The 19085-nt window shown below is 43.9% G+C and overlaps 1 protein-coding gene across 1 annotated transcript in view; it reads left to right on the forward strand.

Moving 5' to 3' along the window:
* The window catches only part of nrg1 (neuregulin 1), a 402338-nt gene that overhangs the window by 244155 nt on the left and 139098 nt on the right, over positions 1-19085 (forward strand). Inside the window, exon 4 of the mRNA XM_078403811.1 lies at positions 2111-2229. Coding sequence (XP_078259937.1) covers positions 2111-2229 — 119 coding nt within the window. The remainder of the gene's footprint in view (positions 1-2110; positions 2230-19085) is intronic.

Below are 19085 nucleotides of genomic sequence, written 5' to 3' on the forward strand. Positions count from 1 at the left end.
TAGAAAGAGAAAAGGAATGAAGAATGCCAGGACTGTGGAACAGAGCATTCCCTGTCTTTGGCACATTGTGTCATCATTAAGTAACTACTGTTTGGTTAGATATGGAACTCGCTCCATGCCAACAAGATTCTTCAACCTCAGTGCTGAAGAGAATCCTTATTATGCATATGTACCACCTTTCCACTTCATTTCAATGGCTGTTAAAGAACGAGGCCTGGAGTAATTTAACTTTTCCTTACTGATGGATTTCTTCACCCTGGAGCACATGAATTTAACTTCAGCATTGTTGAAAGTGCAGTGTGATTTTTTTTCTTCTCCATAAGCAAGGATAATGTTCGAATCACCACTACCCCATTGGAAACATTGGACTTTGTCTATGGAACTGATGTGCTACAAAGCTAAGAACTATGTTCTGCACTTTGTATCTTCCCATTTGCTTTACCTATGTACTTGAGTTTGATTGTGTTGAGGCATTATATTATTATATAGTCCATTATAAATGTATAGTATTACTGGATGAGAATGCTCAAGGCATGATTAGTAAGTTTGCAGATGACATGAAAGTTGATGATCTCATAGAGAGCGAAGATGGTTATCAAAAATTACAGCAGGATGGAGATCAACTGGGCAAGTGGGCTGAGGAATGTCAAATAGAGTTTAATGCAGGTGTGAGGTGTGTAGGAAGGAACTGCAGATGATGTAGAGAGATATAGAACAATGATTGAAAGATTCGCAAAAAAGTAAGTGATAAAGGAAACAGGCCATTGTTAGCTGTTTGCTGGGTGAGTACGGGAAGTTGGTGTGACTTGGGTGGGGGAGGGATGGAGTGAGAGGGAAGTAGAGAAATCAATATTCATACTCCTGTGTCAGGTGTTGCATTTTGGGAAGCCAAGGACCTTTGCAGTGAATGGCAGTGACCTGGAGAGCAGTGAAGAGCAGAGTGATCAAGGAGTGCAGGTCCCTGAATGTATTTCACATGAACTTGTCCAAAGATGTTTTAAAAGTTGTTGTAAAAGATGGGGTGGTCAAGAAGACCTTTGGTAAATTAGCCTTCATTAGTCAGGGCATAGAAGGTTGGATGCAATGTTACAGTTGTATAAGGCACTAGTGACTGCATTTTGGTTACCTTGCAATAAGAAAGATATTGTTAAGCTGGAAAGAGTCCAGATAAGATTAATGAGGATGTTGACAGGATTTGAGGGGCAGAGTTATATGGGGAGGTTTGACAAGCTGGGACTTTATTGCTTGGTGCACAGGTGGCTGAGGGGTGATTTTATAGAGGTGTATAAAATCACGAAGGGTGAAGCACAGAATCCTTTAGTCAGTATAGTAGAATCAAGAACCAGAGGACGTAGGTCTAAGGTGAGAGGGGAAAGATTTAATAGGAACCCGAGGGCCAACTGTTTCACACAGAGGATGGTGGGTATATGGAATGAGATGCCAGAGGAGGTATTTACAGCAGATTTTATAACAACCTTTAAAACACCTTTGGACAAGTACATGGATAGGAAAGGTTTGGAGGGATATGGGGATATAGGCCGAATGCAGGCAAATGGGATTGTCTTAGATGGGAATCTTGGGCGGTATCGGCTTGTAATTCCTATGACTCCATCAGTTCTGTTTGGATAGCATGCAAAACACTGTACCTCGGTGCACGTGACAATGTTAAACCTAAACCTAAAATATCAGTTCCCTCTGCCGGAGTTCACCTCTGCTGCCGGGGCCCCTCTGCTGCATTGGACTTGCTTTCACCTCTGCTGCATTGGACGCCTTCACCTCTGCTGCAAGAGTCTGGTGTCAGTCTCTGCTGCAGAGGACCTTGTTCACCTCCCTGTGGCCTAGACATCGATCCCCATTTATTGCAAGGGCCTCCGTTCCTCTTTAGTTCAAGGGCAGCATTGAGCTATATATTCAGAATCCTCATTCATGTCTTCTTCACGCTAGTATCATTAATTCCATACCACTGGGAGTTCCAGGCACCTCTCCTCCAGGGCACCTTGGTGTCCTTTCCAATGTGGGGACATCTATTTAAACCCGACAGCTGCACATTAGCTTTTCTCTTGGCATTAACTCTTCAGCAAAGTGAAAATGTGTTTTACTGCGTTTACAGGAAGGAGTCTGAACTTGTGATAAGGAAAGCAAAGCCATCCCACGCCGGAACATACACCTGCACAGCTATCAATAAGCAGGGTGAAGTCTCGTCAATAAGCAACGTCGCTGTTACGCCTGGTAAGTGTGATTTCATTGATGGCTCATTGATGAATGTGGGGCTGTACCAGTTCAAGGTACTAAGCGGTGATATACCTTAGGCAGATTGTGAATGTATGCTGATTGTTAACTCTGTATTGGCCCCGCACACTGCTGTTACCTGTGAGAGTGGGAGTAACCATTTTGTGCCTTTAAAGAGTAGATGTGCAATAAATGAAAGAATTTAAAGGATCGTTCAAGGAATTCAGCTGGCACAGTGCCTAAGTGTGATGAAAGAGCTTGTTCAATAGTTACCACTCATACAGTACAACCATTTCTGCTGAAATTGTATTTTTGAATTTCTGTAAAGAACAATGAAAGATTATCAAATAAATTAGATTTTTATGCCTAACTACATAATATATGAGACATAGAAGCCAAGTTACTTTACATTTTGCCTAATGGTAAAAAAAAAAGATTGCTTCATTTTGCAACATAAGGCAAATTGAAATGATGGATTTTTTTTTTTACCTCTCCAATCCTTGTGACATCATGAGAAAAAATGTGACCAAGGGCTCTTAAAGTGATTCTTCTAAGTTAACTATCATTGAGCATCCAGGCAAAAAGACTTAGAGAGTAGTCTTTAAGCCCAAACATCATGTGCATATATATAAGGTTCTGGAGGGAAAATGATGTTGCTGGATAATTAATCAATAGCCCATTAACTCCGTGTCTGGTTTTGTATCAGTGAAAGACAATCAGACGGGATATGTTACTTGCTGCAAGTTTACTGTCATCTGCTCTGAGTTTCCACTGAAGTCCAGCTTTGCCAGAAACAGCTCATTAGAAGTATCTGTCCACTTTGGTAATGGTAGCTGTTTATGTAAACCTGTGTTAATGATCTTTTCCCCCTAACCTTGTCATGCCTCGAGTGAGTTGAGAGTGAAGATACATATTTTTTCATATTTTCATATTTCAGATACAGCGCGGAAACAGGCCTTTTCGGCCCACCAAGTCCGCACCGCCCAGCGATCCCCGCACATTAACACTATCCTACACACACTAGGGACAATTTTTACATATACCCAGTCAATTAACCTACATACCTGTACGTCTTTGGAGTGTGGGAGGAAATCGAAGATCTCGGAGAAAACCCACGCAGGTCACGGGGAGAACGTACAAACTCCTTACAGTACAGCACCCGTAGTCAGGATCGAACCTGAGTCTCCGGCGCTGCATTCGCTGTAAAGCAGCAACTCATTATAATGGTTCAACGGTAGAGTTGATGCCATGCAGTGCAGACGCCCGGGTTCGATCCTGACTACGGGTGCTGTCTGTACAGAGTTTGTATATTCACCCTGTAACCACATGGGTTTTTTCCAGGAGCTCTGGTTATTCCCACACTACAAAGACGTACTGGTTTGTAGGTTAATTGGTTTTGGTAAGTTGTAAAATTGCCCCCAGTGTGTGTGTAAGGATAGTGTAAGGGGTGATCACTGGTTGGCACGGACTGAGTAGGCTGAAAGGCCTGTTTCTCTAAAAAAGACTGTATTTCTAAAGTATAAATGGAAGATCAAAAGCAAATTTGTAAATAAGATGTCCAATGTTAAAACAGGGAGTATATCAAGGGCCTCGACCCGAAATGTCACCCATTCCTTCTCTCCAGAGATGCTGCCTGTCCTGCTGAGTTACTCCAGCTTTTTGGGGCTATCTTCGGATTAAACCAGCATCTGCATTTCCTTCTTACACAGTATATCATCGCTCTCCTGGATCAATTGCCTCTTTCCCTTTTTACCGTTTTGTAATAAAAAAATAAAAACTATACTTGATGGAAGTATGGAAAACAATTGAAGATCATTAGTCCAGACCAAAAGGGAGAAATGTGTTCTTGGTCACTAGGGCATGATATATTAGCCAACACAACTTTGTGGAAGCGAACGTGCAGATACAATATGTTGACAATCAAATGACTTTATCTTTCTAAATGCCATTGTACAGGTGAGTTTCTGCCAACAAGAGGCCTCTGTGCATACTTTATTTATTTAAAGTTGTGTTGCTAATTTTACTGTGGAAGATGGCCTGTTTTATGCAGGATAATTTTCTTCTTGATGCCCCCTTCTTGTTTTCCCCTCTCAGCAACAATAATGAAAATATGCTGGAAAATTAGGAAAATCTTGTGTATGTCAATGACCAGAAGATCTACACAATAAAGCAATGCTAAAGCAAATTTCATCCTTTGCTTTTAAAATACCAATGTTAAAAGTGTCATGATCAGGTTTTGAGACTGCCTCAGCTTTCATCAAAGGCAGAGTAATCTGTACAGAATCGACTCTGATTTGTTCCCAATAGTGATCAATGAGCATTCATTTGAAGTCTGTCATTGGTGAAGTACACCTGGGACCAGCTCTTGTACTTCAGGGCATCAAACAAACCTGTCAGTGGAAATCCTGTCTTTGGCTGAATTCTCGGATTACTTCAGTCTTCATGTTCTGAAGTGTAGGCATTGAATTATTACAGTGCACAAGCTCTGAATGCAAACCCACAGGGTGATTTTTAGAATCATCTTCAATCCTGGATCTTCAATTGAATTTATGGAGCAGAGTGGGCCATGCCTTAAGAAAATAGGTAGGACTTTGAACATCATGTCAGGAATTTGCCCGATGCCGTATTTAAGTTCACAAGACATAAGATATAGGAGCAGAATTAGGCCATTCGGTTCATTGAGTCTCCTCCGCCACTCGATCGTGGCGGATCTATTTATCCCCCTCAACCCCATTATCCTACTTTACCTACTTTGATAGGCTCTTGATTAGTAAGGATGTCAATCTCCACTTTAAAATTACCCAATGACTTGGCCTCCACTGCTGTCTGTGGCAATGAATTCCACAGATTCACCATCCCTGGCTAAAGAAATTCCTCCTCATCTCCATTTTAAAGGTATGTTCTTTTATTCTGAGGCTATGCCATCTGGTCCTAGACTCTCTCTCTACTGGAAACAACCTCTCCACATCTACTCTATCCGGGCCTTTCATTATTTGGTAGCTTTCAATGAGATCGGCCCTCATCCTAAACTTCAACTAATATAGGCCCAGAGCCATCAAACGCTCCTTTGTTAGGACCTCCAGTGATCTGGAGTAAATACTATATTTAGTACTCGTACATGAAAATCATTTATTTAACATTAAGATTCAATAACATTTACTGACTGAGGCTTATGTTAGCAGATCTGAAAAAGGATCTGACTTAAGTGTTTTGAATTTCACAGCGTTAGTTAATGTTGGACAAGGTTTTTCTGGTTTTTTTGCATCTTAAAATACTTCTATAAGTCTCCTGATGTTTTCTACGAATGAAGTATCACCTACATTCCAGAGCAGCTCAAACACAGACAGTGTGTAGGAAAGAACTGCAGATGCTGGTTTACACCAAAGATAGGCTCAAAATGCTAGAGTAACTCAACGGCTCAGACAGCATCTCTGAAGAAAAGGAATAGGTGATGCTTCGGGTCAAAACGCTTCTTCAGACTGAGAGTCAGGGGAAAGGAAAATGAGAGATATAGACGGTGATATAGAACGAATGAATGAAAGATAAGCAAAAAAGTTACGATGGTAAAGGAAACAGGCCATTGTGAGCTGCGAGCTAGGCGAAAAAGAGTATAGACAATGAGACTCAACAAGACGGCTTTGAAGCTAGACGACTTGGGTAGGTGAGGGATGGAGAGAGAGGGGGATGCAAGGTTTACTTGAAGTTAGAGAAATCAAGATTCATACTTCTGGGTTGTAAGCTGACCCAGCAAAATGTGAGGGGCTTTCCTCCAATTTGCATTTGGTTTCACTCTGACAGTGTGGGATTGGTACTTGGGTTGGGCTGTACCTTTCCCCATTTTTGAAGGTTACCTTGCGTTGTTTACGTGGATTTTTCAGTCCCATTCCTTTCAAGATTGAAAGAGTAGATATGGTATTAATGTTGCTGAAGCGAGCATAAAGGTCACTAATACCACAGAAAACTTGTTGGAGCCCATTCTGTAGCGACGTGCTTGATGATGCATCTTGTGTAGTTCAATGGCTTGCGTCCAATCCATGTTAGACACGTGTGAAGTAATGCATGTACAAACTCCAAAGCTTTGTGCAGTTTATCTCTCCAACTAAGATGTTTAATTGGGGGGGAGATATGTTCTCCATTTAAGGTAAATAATTTATCTATTTTTTAAAAGGTGCACTTATTATCGGCACATTTGCTGTATTTTAATGCAGGATGTTGTTCTCATGAATTTGGCTTTAATGGCATTTTTGTTGGCAAGAGAAGTTCCCTGCCTGAATTGTGAAGCACAGCAGCATCTCTGCGGTAACTGGACACCCCTACCTGTTATTTACCTGGGCACAGAAGTTGTGTTGAAGCAAGTCTGAGCTATTGAGAAAGAAGATGCCAATTTCTTTCTTCACTACAGAAATCTGTGATCTGCTCTTAAGTTGTCCGACAACCATTTATTCAGTTATTAACACCAAATTTTGTATTCACAAGTCGCATACCAAAAAGGCACTTTTTAATTCTTCTTCTCCCATTTCTCCAGCTTTCTTCTTCATTTCTCATTGATATCCTTTGAGTATTTGATGCTTTGTACAATGCATGACATTCTGTCACTTAATGGTTCCTGTCACATCAAGTCAAGTAGTTTAAATTGAAAGAAGCCTGCATTCAGATGGATTACGACCATGTGTTCAGAACCACATTAAATACTGATGACCTAAATCTGCAATAGAAGTCCACTTTAGTTTAGTTTAGAGATACAGCATGGAAACAAGCCTATCAGCCGATCGAGGTTGCAGGGTGGCTTGGACAGGTTGTGTGAGTGGGCGGATGCATGGCAGATGCAGTTTAATGTGGATAAGTGTGAGGTTATCCACTTTGGTGGTAAGAATAGGAAGGCAGAGTATTATCTGAATGGTGTCAAGTTAGGAAAAGGGGACGTACAATGAGATCTGGGTGTCCTAGTGCATCAGTCACTGAAAGGAAGCATGCAGGTACAGCAGGCAGTGAAGAAAGCCAATGGAATGTTGGCCTTCATAACAAGAGGAGTTGAGTATAGGAGCAAAGAGGTCCTTCTGCAGTTGTACAGGGCCCTAGTGAGACCGCACCTGGAGTACTGTGTGCAGTTTTGGTCTCCAAATTTGAGGAAGGATATTCTTGCAATTGAGGGCGTGCAGCGTAGGGTTACTAGGCTAATTCCCGGAATGGCAGGACTGTCATATGTTGAAAGACTGGAGCGACTAGGCTAGTATACACTGGAATTTAGAAGGATGAGAGGGAATCTTATTGAAACATATAAGATTATTAAGGGGTTGGACACGTTAGAGGCAGGAAACATGTTCCCAATGTTGGGGGAGTCCAGAACCAGGGGCCACAGTTTAAGAATAAGGAGTAGGCCATTTAGAACGGAGATGAGGAAAAACTTTTTCAGTCAGAGAGTTGTAAATCTGTGGAATTCTCTGCCTCAGAAGGCAGTGGAGGCCAATTCTCTGAATGCATTCAAGAGCGAGCTAGATAGAGCTCTTAAGGATAGCGGAGTCAGGGGGTATGGGGAGAAGGCAGGAACGGGGTACTGATTGAGAATGATCAGCCATGATCACATTGAATGGTGGTGCTGGCTCGAAGAGCCGAATGGCCTACTCCTGCACCTATTGTCTATTGTCGATTGAGTCCATGCCAACCAGCGATCACCCCGTACACTAATACTATCGTACACACTAGGGACAATTTACAATTTTTTACTGAAGCCAAATAACCTACAAACCAGTATGTTTTTGGCGTGTGGGAAGAAACAGGGAACACCTGGGGGAAAACCCATGCGGTCATGGAGAGATCATTAAAACACCATACAGACTGCACCCGTTGTCAGAATCGAACCCGGGTCTCTGGCGCTGTAAGGCACCAACTCTACTGCGGTACCATCGTGACGCCCCCTTAGGATAGTTTGAGAGGATGTTCTTGTGTTTAATGTACTTATTGCAGCTCTGAGAACCATCCAAAGCGATTTCAAAAGCTTTGAAATCCATTTACTGACGTTGTGCAGTTTGTGTGTATTGTACATATGCCCTAACTATCTACACGGTAACAAACCCACAAACGATAGAAATCATTCAAAAAGCAAATTCTGCTTTCTTGGGCCGTTCCCACCTCTGCCGCCTCCTCCATCCTTGCATCAATACAATCAAGACAAAGTCAAGTCCAATAGGTAGAGCAGCGGGGAAGATCCAGAATGCAGAATATAATTCTCAGGATCGTAGTGCATCAGTTCCATAGACAAAGCCCAATATCCGCAAAGTGGGAGAGGTGAAATTGAACAATACTCGAGCATAAGGAAGGACCGCCCAGAAACCTGATGGTTTTGCTCAAGGACAGATTTTCTTTCCATCTGTTTTTCCTTTTGCGAGCATTAAAAAATGTGTTTGATCTTGGACTTTCCCTGTTCTCATGAAAGGGCGTTGATGTGAATTGCGAGTCCCGTTTCTCCCTCTGTAAATGCTGCCTAACCTGCTGAACTTCTCTAGCATTTTCTCTGGTATTTCTTGTTTTCCTTTCAGATTGCCTGTAGGTTTTCTTTATAATATGTTAAATGAAGTGTGTGTGTGTGTGTGTGTGTGTGTGCGGAGCAAATGGAGGAGTTTCCCCAACTGTCTTGATAATGTAGATTGGGTTACAGCCTAAGAAGATGCTAGTTGTTTGCTCTACAAGGAAACAATCAACATAATTGGAGCTTTTTTATCAAGACACTAAATATTTGCAAGAGCCTATAGTTTATACACAGAAGAGCCAAAACATTATGACCACTGATAGGTGAAGTGAATAACATTGATTATCTTGTTACAATGGCACCTGTCAAGGGGTGGGATATATAACTCAGCACGTGAGCAGTCAGTTCTTGAAGTTGACGTGTTGGATGCAGGAGAAATGGGCAGGAAGAAAGACCTGAGCGACTTTGACAAGGGCCAAATTGTTATGGCCAGACGACTGGATCAGAGCATCTCTGAAACGGCAAGGCTTGTGGGGTGCACCCAGTCAGCAGTGGTGAGTACCTACCGACAGTGGTCCGAGGAGGACCACAAACCGGCGACAGGGTGTTGGATACCCAATGCGCAACGATGCGCGAGGGCAGTGATGGCACCAGGATGCACTGTGGGAAGACGACAAGCCGGTGGAGGGAGTGTGATGCTCTGGGCAATGTTCTGCTGGGAAACCCTGGGTCCGGCCATTCATGTGGACGTCAATTTGACACGTGTCACCTACCTAAACGTCGTTGCAGGCCAGGTACACCCCTTCATGGCAATGGTATTCCCTGATGGCAGTGGCCTCTTTCAGCAGGATAATGCGCCCTGCCGCGCTGCACACATTGTTGGGGAATGGTTTGAGGAACATGATGTTCACGGTGTTGCCCTGGCCTCCAAGTTCTCCAGATCTCAATCTGATTGAGCATCTGTGGGATGTTCTGGATCGACAAGTCCGATCCACGGCGGCTCCACCTCGCAACTTACAGGACTTGAAGGATCTGCTGCTAATGTTTTGGTGCCAGATACCACAGAACACCTTCAGGGGCTTTGTAGAGTCCATGCCTCGGCGGGTCGGCGCTGTTTTGGCGGCACACGGAGGACCAACAGCATATTAGGCAGTTGGTCATAATGTTTTGGTTGATCGGTGTATATATTACATTATTATAATATAAATATATGTTTTAAAGAATTACAAGCACTAACTTATACATTGTATTGTATGACCGTCGAACATCCCTTGGATCTTTAAACCAATTATTTACTTTTAAAGCATTTCCTGTCACAATGTAGAAAATGAAGCAGTCTGTTCACACACGTCAAAACTCTTGTAAAGAGCAATCTTCTAATGAGCAGATAATATGTTTTTAATGGTGTTGCTTGAAGGATAAATACTGGCCAAAACAGGCAGAATTCCCTTGCCATTCCTGTTAGAAAAAATTTGCTTTCACTTTGAGAGGGCAGACAAACTGGCTCGCTTCTCCTCTAAGCAACTGCATCTCTGACAGTGGAGTGCTCTCCCGATATGAATCTCGGTCTAGGTTATGCAGTCCAGTACCTGCAGTGGGGACTTGAACTCGCAACCTTTTGCCTCAGCAGTTGAGTGTGTTCCCTCTAAACGCTCATTGTTATTGCTGCCATGAGACTCGTTCAAAACCAAGAAAGAAGTGGAAGCAAGTACATGGATGCTGGAAAGGCATCTTTCTCTGTTCCTTAATGATTATTTTCAGGAACACACACAGTTTGGGTTGCAGGGCTCACTATTTGACGCACTAGGCCAATGGCCAAATGAAACAAGTAAAATAATCTGATTACATAAAATGTTTCCATCAATATATTGAATACTTTCTCTTGCCCATAACTAGAACCAGGGGGTATGGGGAGAAGGCAGGAACGGGGTACTGAGTGAGAATGATCAGCCATGATCACATTGAATGGCGGTGCTGGCTCGAAGGGCCGAATGGCCTCCTCCTGCACCTATTGTCTATTGTCTACGCTGCTATGGACAGGCTTTGCACTACTGTTCATTATTTTTTTATTGTAATATATTCATCTTCATCTTTTTTTCATTGAAGTGACTATATTTTATATTGATTGTTGTTTGCTGTGCCTTTTTAATTTTAACTTAATTTAATGCACTTTATTCCTCGGGATTGTGGGAAACGGCATTTCGATTTTCTGTCTGTGTAAACTAACTGGAAATTGACAATAAAGTTGACTTTGACTTGACTATTTCCAATGCATGCATGGATAGATATTCCTGATGAAGATGACAAGTTGGAGCAGAGGGATCTAGCAATTCAGATACACAGTTCCTTGGAAGTGGCGCTGCAGGTAGGGTGGCCATAGGATTGCCAACTTCCTCACTCCCAAATATGGGACAAGGTGACGTCACCGCCCCGCGCCTCACGTGACCTCACGTGCTCCTGCTCCACCAATGGCGGCCACCTGGGCCGGGAGGCGGGTAGCTACGCAACCACCATTAGGCGGCGCCCGGGCCTCCCGGCCCACACTGTCCAGAGGTAGACACAAAATGCTGGAGTAACTCAGCGGGTCAGGCAGCATCTCAGGAGAGAAGGAATGGGTGACGTTTCAGGTCGAGACCCTTCCTCAGTCTGAAAAAGGGTCTTGACCCGAAACGTCACCCATCTTCTGCTGGACCCCCGTGAGGCTGGCGTCGAGGACTTCGCCATGGGCGACGAAAATATCCACAAACTGAAGGGGAAGGCGAAGAAGAGGAAAGGGCGAGGATTTGGCTCCGAGGAAGGCGCTCGATCCAGGCTGTGAGAAGACCACGACTCCGTGGAGCAAGACGGTGACGAGCCAGGCCCTCAACGCTCGGTGGAGGGGTGGATCCTGTTTGCCCATCCCGCTGAGTTACTCGAGGATTTCCTACAGTGTCTGGGCCCACAGCGCCCCCCCAGGCCTAAAGTGGTACAAGGGCGGTCCCGTACAGGACAAACCGATTTAGCCCAAATTACGGGATGTCATGGCTAATAAGGGACAGTTGGCAACCCTAGGTGGTCAAGAGGCTTTTGGTACATTGGCCTTCATCAGTCAGGGTATTGAGTATAGAAGTTGGGATGTTATAGATGTACAAGACATTGGTGAGGTCAATTTTGGAGTATTATGTTCAGTTTTGGTCACCCTGCTATAGGAAGGATGCTGTTTTGCTGGAAGGAGTGCAGTGAAGATCATAAATTCATTTTCTTTCCTCATTTCAAGGTCTTGCTGATGATGTTTCACCTAAGATATTTACAAGCTTGGAACTAACCTATAGCTATTTTCTCTTGCTAAGCCCTGTAAACAGGATTAACTAATGCCCTACTCTAATAGCGAGTGCTTCAATGTTGATGGAAGATTGTTTTTTCCAACATGTGCTTGTAGCTCTAATTAGGGTGAGGGGAAGGATAAAAATGACAGACTAGTATTTGCAGAAGACCTCTCATGATCTTTATATCCCCAAAGAGCCAGTGAAGTATTTTGAAGTCTAGTCATTGAAGTAATGTCGGAAACACAGCAGACAAAGTTTATGTCTCTTAAAGGCAATTTGTACACAGTGCGATTCAACAAAAATCAAATGGTTAAGAAAAAATGGCTTTCAAAAATTTGTTTCGGGTGTTGGTCCATTGACCGGGACACTGGGGGCTACTTCAAAATACGTCATGGATCCTTGCATTTCAACCTTAAGAGAGCAGATGGATCTTTGGTTTGATGTCCCATCTGAAAGACGGATATCTCTGAGAGTGCAGCAGTCATGCAGCACTGCACTGGAGTGTCAGCCTCGATGATAGAGCCTGGCCTGAATCATTTCCCTGAGGCCCTAACGTCTCACTCAGCCCTGCCTGCAACCAATTACAGAGCAGCAGATGGCCAGGCGCAGGTGTTTAGACTGTGGACTCCCAGATACAGGGATGAAGGATGAAAATGGCAGGAAGTCTGAGAAGCACAGAGGGAGGGAAGGCCAAGGTTGTGTTATTTCAGAGCCTCGCTGCTCCCTTTCAATTTACAATTTCTTCTTGAACTTCCTTTTGAAATTGATCCAAAAAAAACATCGTTTGGAGTGAATATTCTCAGTTATTTTTTGCCTGGGTGCATCTGACAACTTATGACCAGAAGTTGATTAATAAGGCTCCCACTGTATATATTAGCATCACAATTAATTACCCGTTTAAAGTATTTTTCGTTGCTAGCATCTTCCAGTCCAAACAATGAAGAGAAAGAGCCTGTTATTTTAGAAGCAGAAACTTCAGATCCTTTAACCATTAACTAGGAAGGAGAGACACTGAGGGATGTGTTCACTTAAGGAGAATTCCAAAACGATGCCCCATAGATTTTGAAATAGCTCCATTTAATATGAAGTTCAGGGGAAATATCTTTAGACGGAGATTCGTGAAAACATTGTTCTAACTGACATGTATGCACTTTAGAGATTCATACATGAAAACTGGAAAAATCCAAAAGGGAAAAAGGTGTAGAAAGGTTCTTGGTTCTTGGTCCTCCAAAATATTCCAAATGGAATTTAAGCTGGAGGTATGACACAAGGTATGTGTGATGAAGTCGACCAACATATTTAGAACATAGAAAAGTACAGCAGAGAAACAGGTCCTACAATATCTGTGCCGAACATGATCCTGAACATGATTTCTGTGTACTTTAGCACATTCTTTCCAAAAATATATATTTATGCTTACAATGGGGTATTAGTTCGTTGAAAACAATCACAACTTATTGTGTAGCATGGGACAGCAGGAGCTGGTTTATACCAAAGATAGGCACGAAACGCTGGAGTAACTCAACGGGTCAGGCACCTATTCTGGAGAAAAAGAATAGATAACATTTCAGGTTGGACCCATCCTCAGACTGAAAGTAGAGGTGGGCGGAGGGGGAGCAAAGACGAGCTATCTCGCGTTATGCTTGGGCAGCTTACAACCCAGTATGAACATTGATTTCTCTAATTTCAAGTAACTCTTGCATTCCTTCCCCTCTCACTCCTTCCCCCTCCACCACCCTCGTCATGCAACCAGTTCCACTGGCCGCATCCTTGTATCCCTATCACAACTTCCCCAGCCAACAATGGGCCCTGATGAGATACACCCTTCCTGAGATCATCTGCCCTGATTTGTTCTGGCCTTTTCTCGCCTCCGGTTTATCCCCCCCCCCTACTTTCAGTCTTATGACTTTCAGTCATATTTTGACCCTTTCGACCTTGCAATTCCAGTGGGTTGACATGGCGTTGTTAGAATGAGAAGGCAGCAACCCCGTTTTCTCTGTATTTTTGCCTGTGTTTCATGAACAATGGTTGCACAGTGGTGCAGCTGGTAGAGTTGCTGCCACACAGCACCAGAGACCTGGGTTCGATCCTGACCCTGGGTACAGTCTATGTGGAGTTTATACGTTCTCTCTATGACCACATGGGTTTCCTTCAGGTGCTCTGGTTTCCTCCCCCATCCAAAGGACATGCGGCTTTGTAAGTTAATTGTCATCAGCAAATTGCCCCAAGTGTGTGGGGATGAGAAAGTGGAATAACATAGAACAAATATGAGCAGTGACTGATGGTTGGCATGGACTTGATGGGCCAAAGGGCCTATTTCCACGCTGTATCTTGCAATCAATCAATCACTCAATCAAAATATGCTTAGTACTGTTAGAATGATAAAATGAAGAGATTTATTTGTCGTGTATTGAAGGCATTTACTTTACTTTAAAGATCCTTTGGCCCACCCGGTCCTCACCGACCAGCCATCACCCCATACACTAACACTCTCCTGGAATGGACAATTTACAGACGTCAATTAACCTACAAATCTGTATGTCTATGGAGTGTGGGAGGAAAGCGAGTGGAGCACCCGGAGAAAACCCATGTGGTCACAGGGAGTGCGTACAAACTCCGTACTGACAGCACTCGTAGTCAGAATCGAACCCGGGTCTCTGGCGCTGTCAGGCAGCAACTGTACCACTGCGCCACCGTGCCCTACTAAATCTTGGATTGATAGAATGTTAGCTCCATTTGTCCCCTCGGCCTTTCTTGCCCCATCCCTATGTTTTCTTTAGAGAAACAAAATTCATACTGTCGCCACAAAATAGAGAGAAGTGAGAACATATGAGATTGTTTGATGTTAATCAGTGTGGTGTGGAGATCTCTATCTGAGAGAATTCTGAAGCCTCCGATCAAATGAAGCAAAGACGGGTTCTCAGGAAATATTTGGAGTATTGTGAACCATTTGGGGCTCCATATGTGAGGAAGGATGTGCTGGCGTTGGAAAGGATCCAGAGGAGGTTTACGAGAATGATCCCATTCATTGGAATGATTGGGTTAACATATGATGACATATGATAACATATAACACGTGATGGCACTGGGCCTCGCTGGAGTTTAGAAGGATGAGGGGGACGTCATTGAAACTTACCGAATAGTGAAAGGTCTGGATAGAGTGGATGTGGAGAGGATGTTTTTTTTGTAGTAGCGGGAGAGGCTAGTAGGCCATTACCTCAGAGTAAAAGGATGTACCTTTAGGAAGGAGATGAGGAAGAATTTCTTTAGTCAGAGGGTGGTGAATCTGTGGAAATTATTGACGCAGAAGTCAGTGGATATTTTTAAGGCAGGAAATGACAGATTCTTGATTAATACAGGTGTCAGGGGTTATGGGGAGAAGGCAGGAGAATGGGTTGAAAGGGAAAGATAGATAGATCACCCATGATTGATTGGCCGACTAGGTGGGATAAATGGCCTAATTTCTCTCCTATGAACTACAGTCTGATTTTTGTACTCTGTTTTTACAAAGTGTTTAATGTCTCTATGTCTCAAATTAAGCGATCTAGATGGAATTATCAAGAGACAAGAGTGTTTAGTTTTCATATTACTGACAACATCGCAATGACATTCTTACTTGCAGCAGCATATCAGGCCTGTAAACACACAATATTCATAGAATTATCACATTATTGACTGTGCCCTGAAATCCTTTCGGAGAAAAACTATGCTTGAAATATGAGCAGTGCAGTCACGGTGTCATTTATTGCCCATAAGGTGAGGATGGTTTCTTATTTTTCCACTTCATTCAGAGATGGGTAACAATAGCAGATGTCCTTCCCTGAAGGTTATTATTGCACCAGATGTGTTTTCATGACAATCTAGTTGTTTTGTGGTTGCCATTATTTTTATTTCACCACCACCACCAGGTCTCCTCGCAACATATCAGATTTTATTCATAAGATATACAGCAAGGAAATGGGCCATTTCGCCCATCAAATTCATGCTGACCAGTGGGCACCCATCCTTCTTAATTCCATCTTCCAGAGATGCACTTGGCCTGTAGCCTTCTAAGCCTCTTAAATGCTGTAGGCGAATTTGTATTCACCACCCTCTTCAGCTGTGCATTCCAGATATTCTGCTCTCTAGATGGAAAAGTTCCTCCTTAGATTCTCCCTAGATGCCTTACAGCGCCAGAGACCCGGGCCGTGTGGTGAGGGTGAGGCCATCTCGACCAGTAGAGGTCAGCTGTTCTTGCACATGAGGTAATAGGTGTCTGAAACGAGTTGCCAGAGGAGGTAGTTGACGCAGGTACCATCGCAACGTTTAAGAAACATTTAGACAGGTACATGGATAGGACAGGTTTAGAGGGATATGGGCCAAATGCAGGCAGATGGGACTATGGTAGATGGGACATGTTGGTCGGTGTGTGCAAGTTGGGCCGAAGGGCCTGTTTCCTCACTATTACTCAATATCTCAATGACACCGTCTTGTAGCCTGTAATACTGCTGCAGCCTCAACAATACATCCCAGTACCAAGCAAGTGGTGGCTAGAGGCAATGAACTGTCAAAACGCAGCAAAGCAGCAGAAGGCCCCCTAAATTTGAGGTGAATTTCAATTGCGGCTAATTTACTCCGACTACATTCATGTCTGTCTCCAAGGCCTTAGGCTTTATTGTCAATAATTCTTATTGTTGAGGAGCTGTGCCGGCAGGATTAAAAGCTAATTTCCTAATTGACTGACAAACTTTCTTCAGCCAATAACTTGATCTTGAGCTGCTTCCCCAAGCAACAATGCAAAATGTTATAGATTTTCATCAATATAAATAATATATACAGCTCCGTTAAACCATACATTTAAGGAGTGATTTATGCCACAGCCATTCAATTTAAAAACATCTGTTAAGTGTAATTGTCTGTGATTAGGATCTTGCTTCATCATTTATTTAGCATTGGGAGGCTTCACACAGCAAGAGCCCCTTTGTGTGGGGCCATGTTTTGCCAAAGGGAATGGATAGTACATTATGGAATGAGAGTAAAGTTAGGCTTTCGGTATTCTCCTACCTGCTCCTAGTCTTTGAGTTCAGTGCGTAATGACACAATTCCCAGTAGATCTCTGGAAATAATTCTTGGCTGATATATGGAGTTGAGAAATAGATCAACTATGTTGTGACTGAGGAGTGGAAGAGACTCAGGGTGTTCAATAGCTCCTCTCCCATGATTCTATTCCTTGATCTGATACATAATACACTAACTTTAGGTAGCGTTGCACTTTTCCAGGTGGAAATTCTTCTTTAGTATATTGATATTGGCTGCACTGTACGGAGTTTTGGAAAATTGGTTCTACGCAATCAGTGGTGGAGGTGGTGGAGCTGCTGCTTCACAACACGAGAAGTCTGCGTGGAGTTTGCACATTCTCCCTGTGACCGTGTGGGTTTCATGTGGGTGTTCCAGTTTCCTCTCTCATCCCCAAAGGTGTGGGTTTTTAGGTTAATTGGACTCTCTAAATTGCTCCTAGAGTGTAGGGTGTGGATGTGAAAGTGGGACAACACAGAAATAGTGTGAATGAGTGAATTGATGGTTGGTGTGGACTCAGTGGGCCAAGGGGCCTGTTTCCATACTGGATAAATCGATCCATTGAACCATTCATCCTTCCATCAATCGATAACTACAAAGTGTGTTCTTAATTATGTGTAGGAAAGAACTGCAGATGCTGGTTTAAATTGAAGGTAGACACAAAATGCTGGAGTAACTCAGCGGGACAGGCAGCATCTCTGGAGAGAAGGAATGGGTGACGTTTCGGGTTGAGACCCTTCTTCAGACTGATGTCAGGGGACTGGGCAGGACAGAGATAGAATCTAGATCGAGACAGTAAGACTGGTGGGAGAACTGGGAAGGGGGAGGGGATGGAGAGTGATAGCAAGGGCTATTTGAGTTGGAGAAGATAATGTTCATACCGCTGGGGTCTAAACCACCCAAGCGAAATATGAGGTGCTGTTCCTCCAATTTGCACTGGGCCTCACTCTGACAATGGAGGAGGCCTAGGACAGGAAGGTCAGATTGGGAATGGGAGGGGGAGTTAAAGTGCAAAGCAACCAGGAAATCAGGTGGGTTAAGGTGGACTGAGCGGAGGTGTTCAGTGAAATGATCATCGAGCCTGTGCTTGGTCTCGCCGATGTACAGAAGTTGACACCTGGAACAACGGATACAGTAGATGATGTTGGAGAAGGTACAAGTGAATCTCTGCCTCACCTGGAAAGTGTTTGGGTCCTTAGATGGAGTAAAGGGGGGAGGTAAAGGGACAGGTGTTGCATCTCCTGCGGTTGCAGGGGAAAGTACCTGGAGAGTGGGTGGTTTGGGTGGGAAGGGACGAGTGGACCAGGGAGTTGCGGAAGGGAAGAGTCTCTGCGGAAAGCAGAAAGGGGTGGAGATAGGAAGATGTGGTCAGTAGCGGGATCCCGTTGGAGTTGGCAAAAATGTTGGAGGATAATTTGTTGGATACGCTGGCTGATGGGGTGGAAGGTGAGGACAAGGGGGACTCTGTCCTTGTTGCAAATGGGGGGAGGGTGAGCAAGAACAGAGCTGCGGGATATCGAGGAGACCCTAGTGAGATCCACATCTATAATGGAAGAGGGAAACCCCCGTTTCCTAAAGAATGAGGACATCTCTGATGATCTAGTATGGGAAAATCTCATCCTGGGGGCAGATGCGGCGTAGACGGAGGAATTGGGAGTAGGGGATAGAGACTTTACAGGAAGCAGGGTGGGAAGAGGTGTAGTCGAGATAGCTGTGGGAGTCAGTAGGTTTGTAGTAGATGTCGGTCAATAGTCTGTCTCCTGTGATGGAGGCGGTGAGATCCAGAAATGGTAGGGAGATGTCGGAAATGGTCCAAGTGAATTTGAGTGCAGGATGGAAATTAATGGTGAAGTTGATGAAGTCAGTGAGTTCTGCATGGGTACTGCTGCAGTCGGCAATGTAGCGGAGGTAGAGTTCGGGGATAGGGCCAGTGTATGCCTGGATCAGTGATAGTTCGATGTACCCTACAAAGAGGCAGGCGTAGCTGGGGCCCATGCGAGTGCCCATAGCTACGCCTTGGATTTGGAGGA

Source organism: Rhinoraja longicauda, chromosome 1, assembly GCF_053455715.1.
Source record: "Rhinoraja longicauda isolate Sanriku21f chromosome 1, sRhiLon1.1, whole genome shotgun sequence".
Classification (NCBI taxonomy): Eukaryota; Metazoa; Chordata; class Chondrichthyes; order Rajiformes; family Arhynchobatidae; genus Rhinoraja; species Rhinoraja longicauda.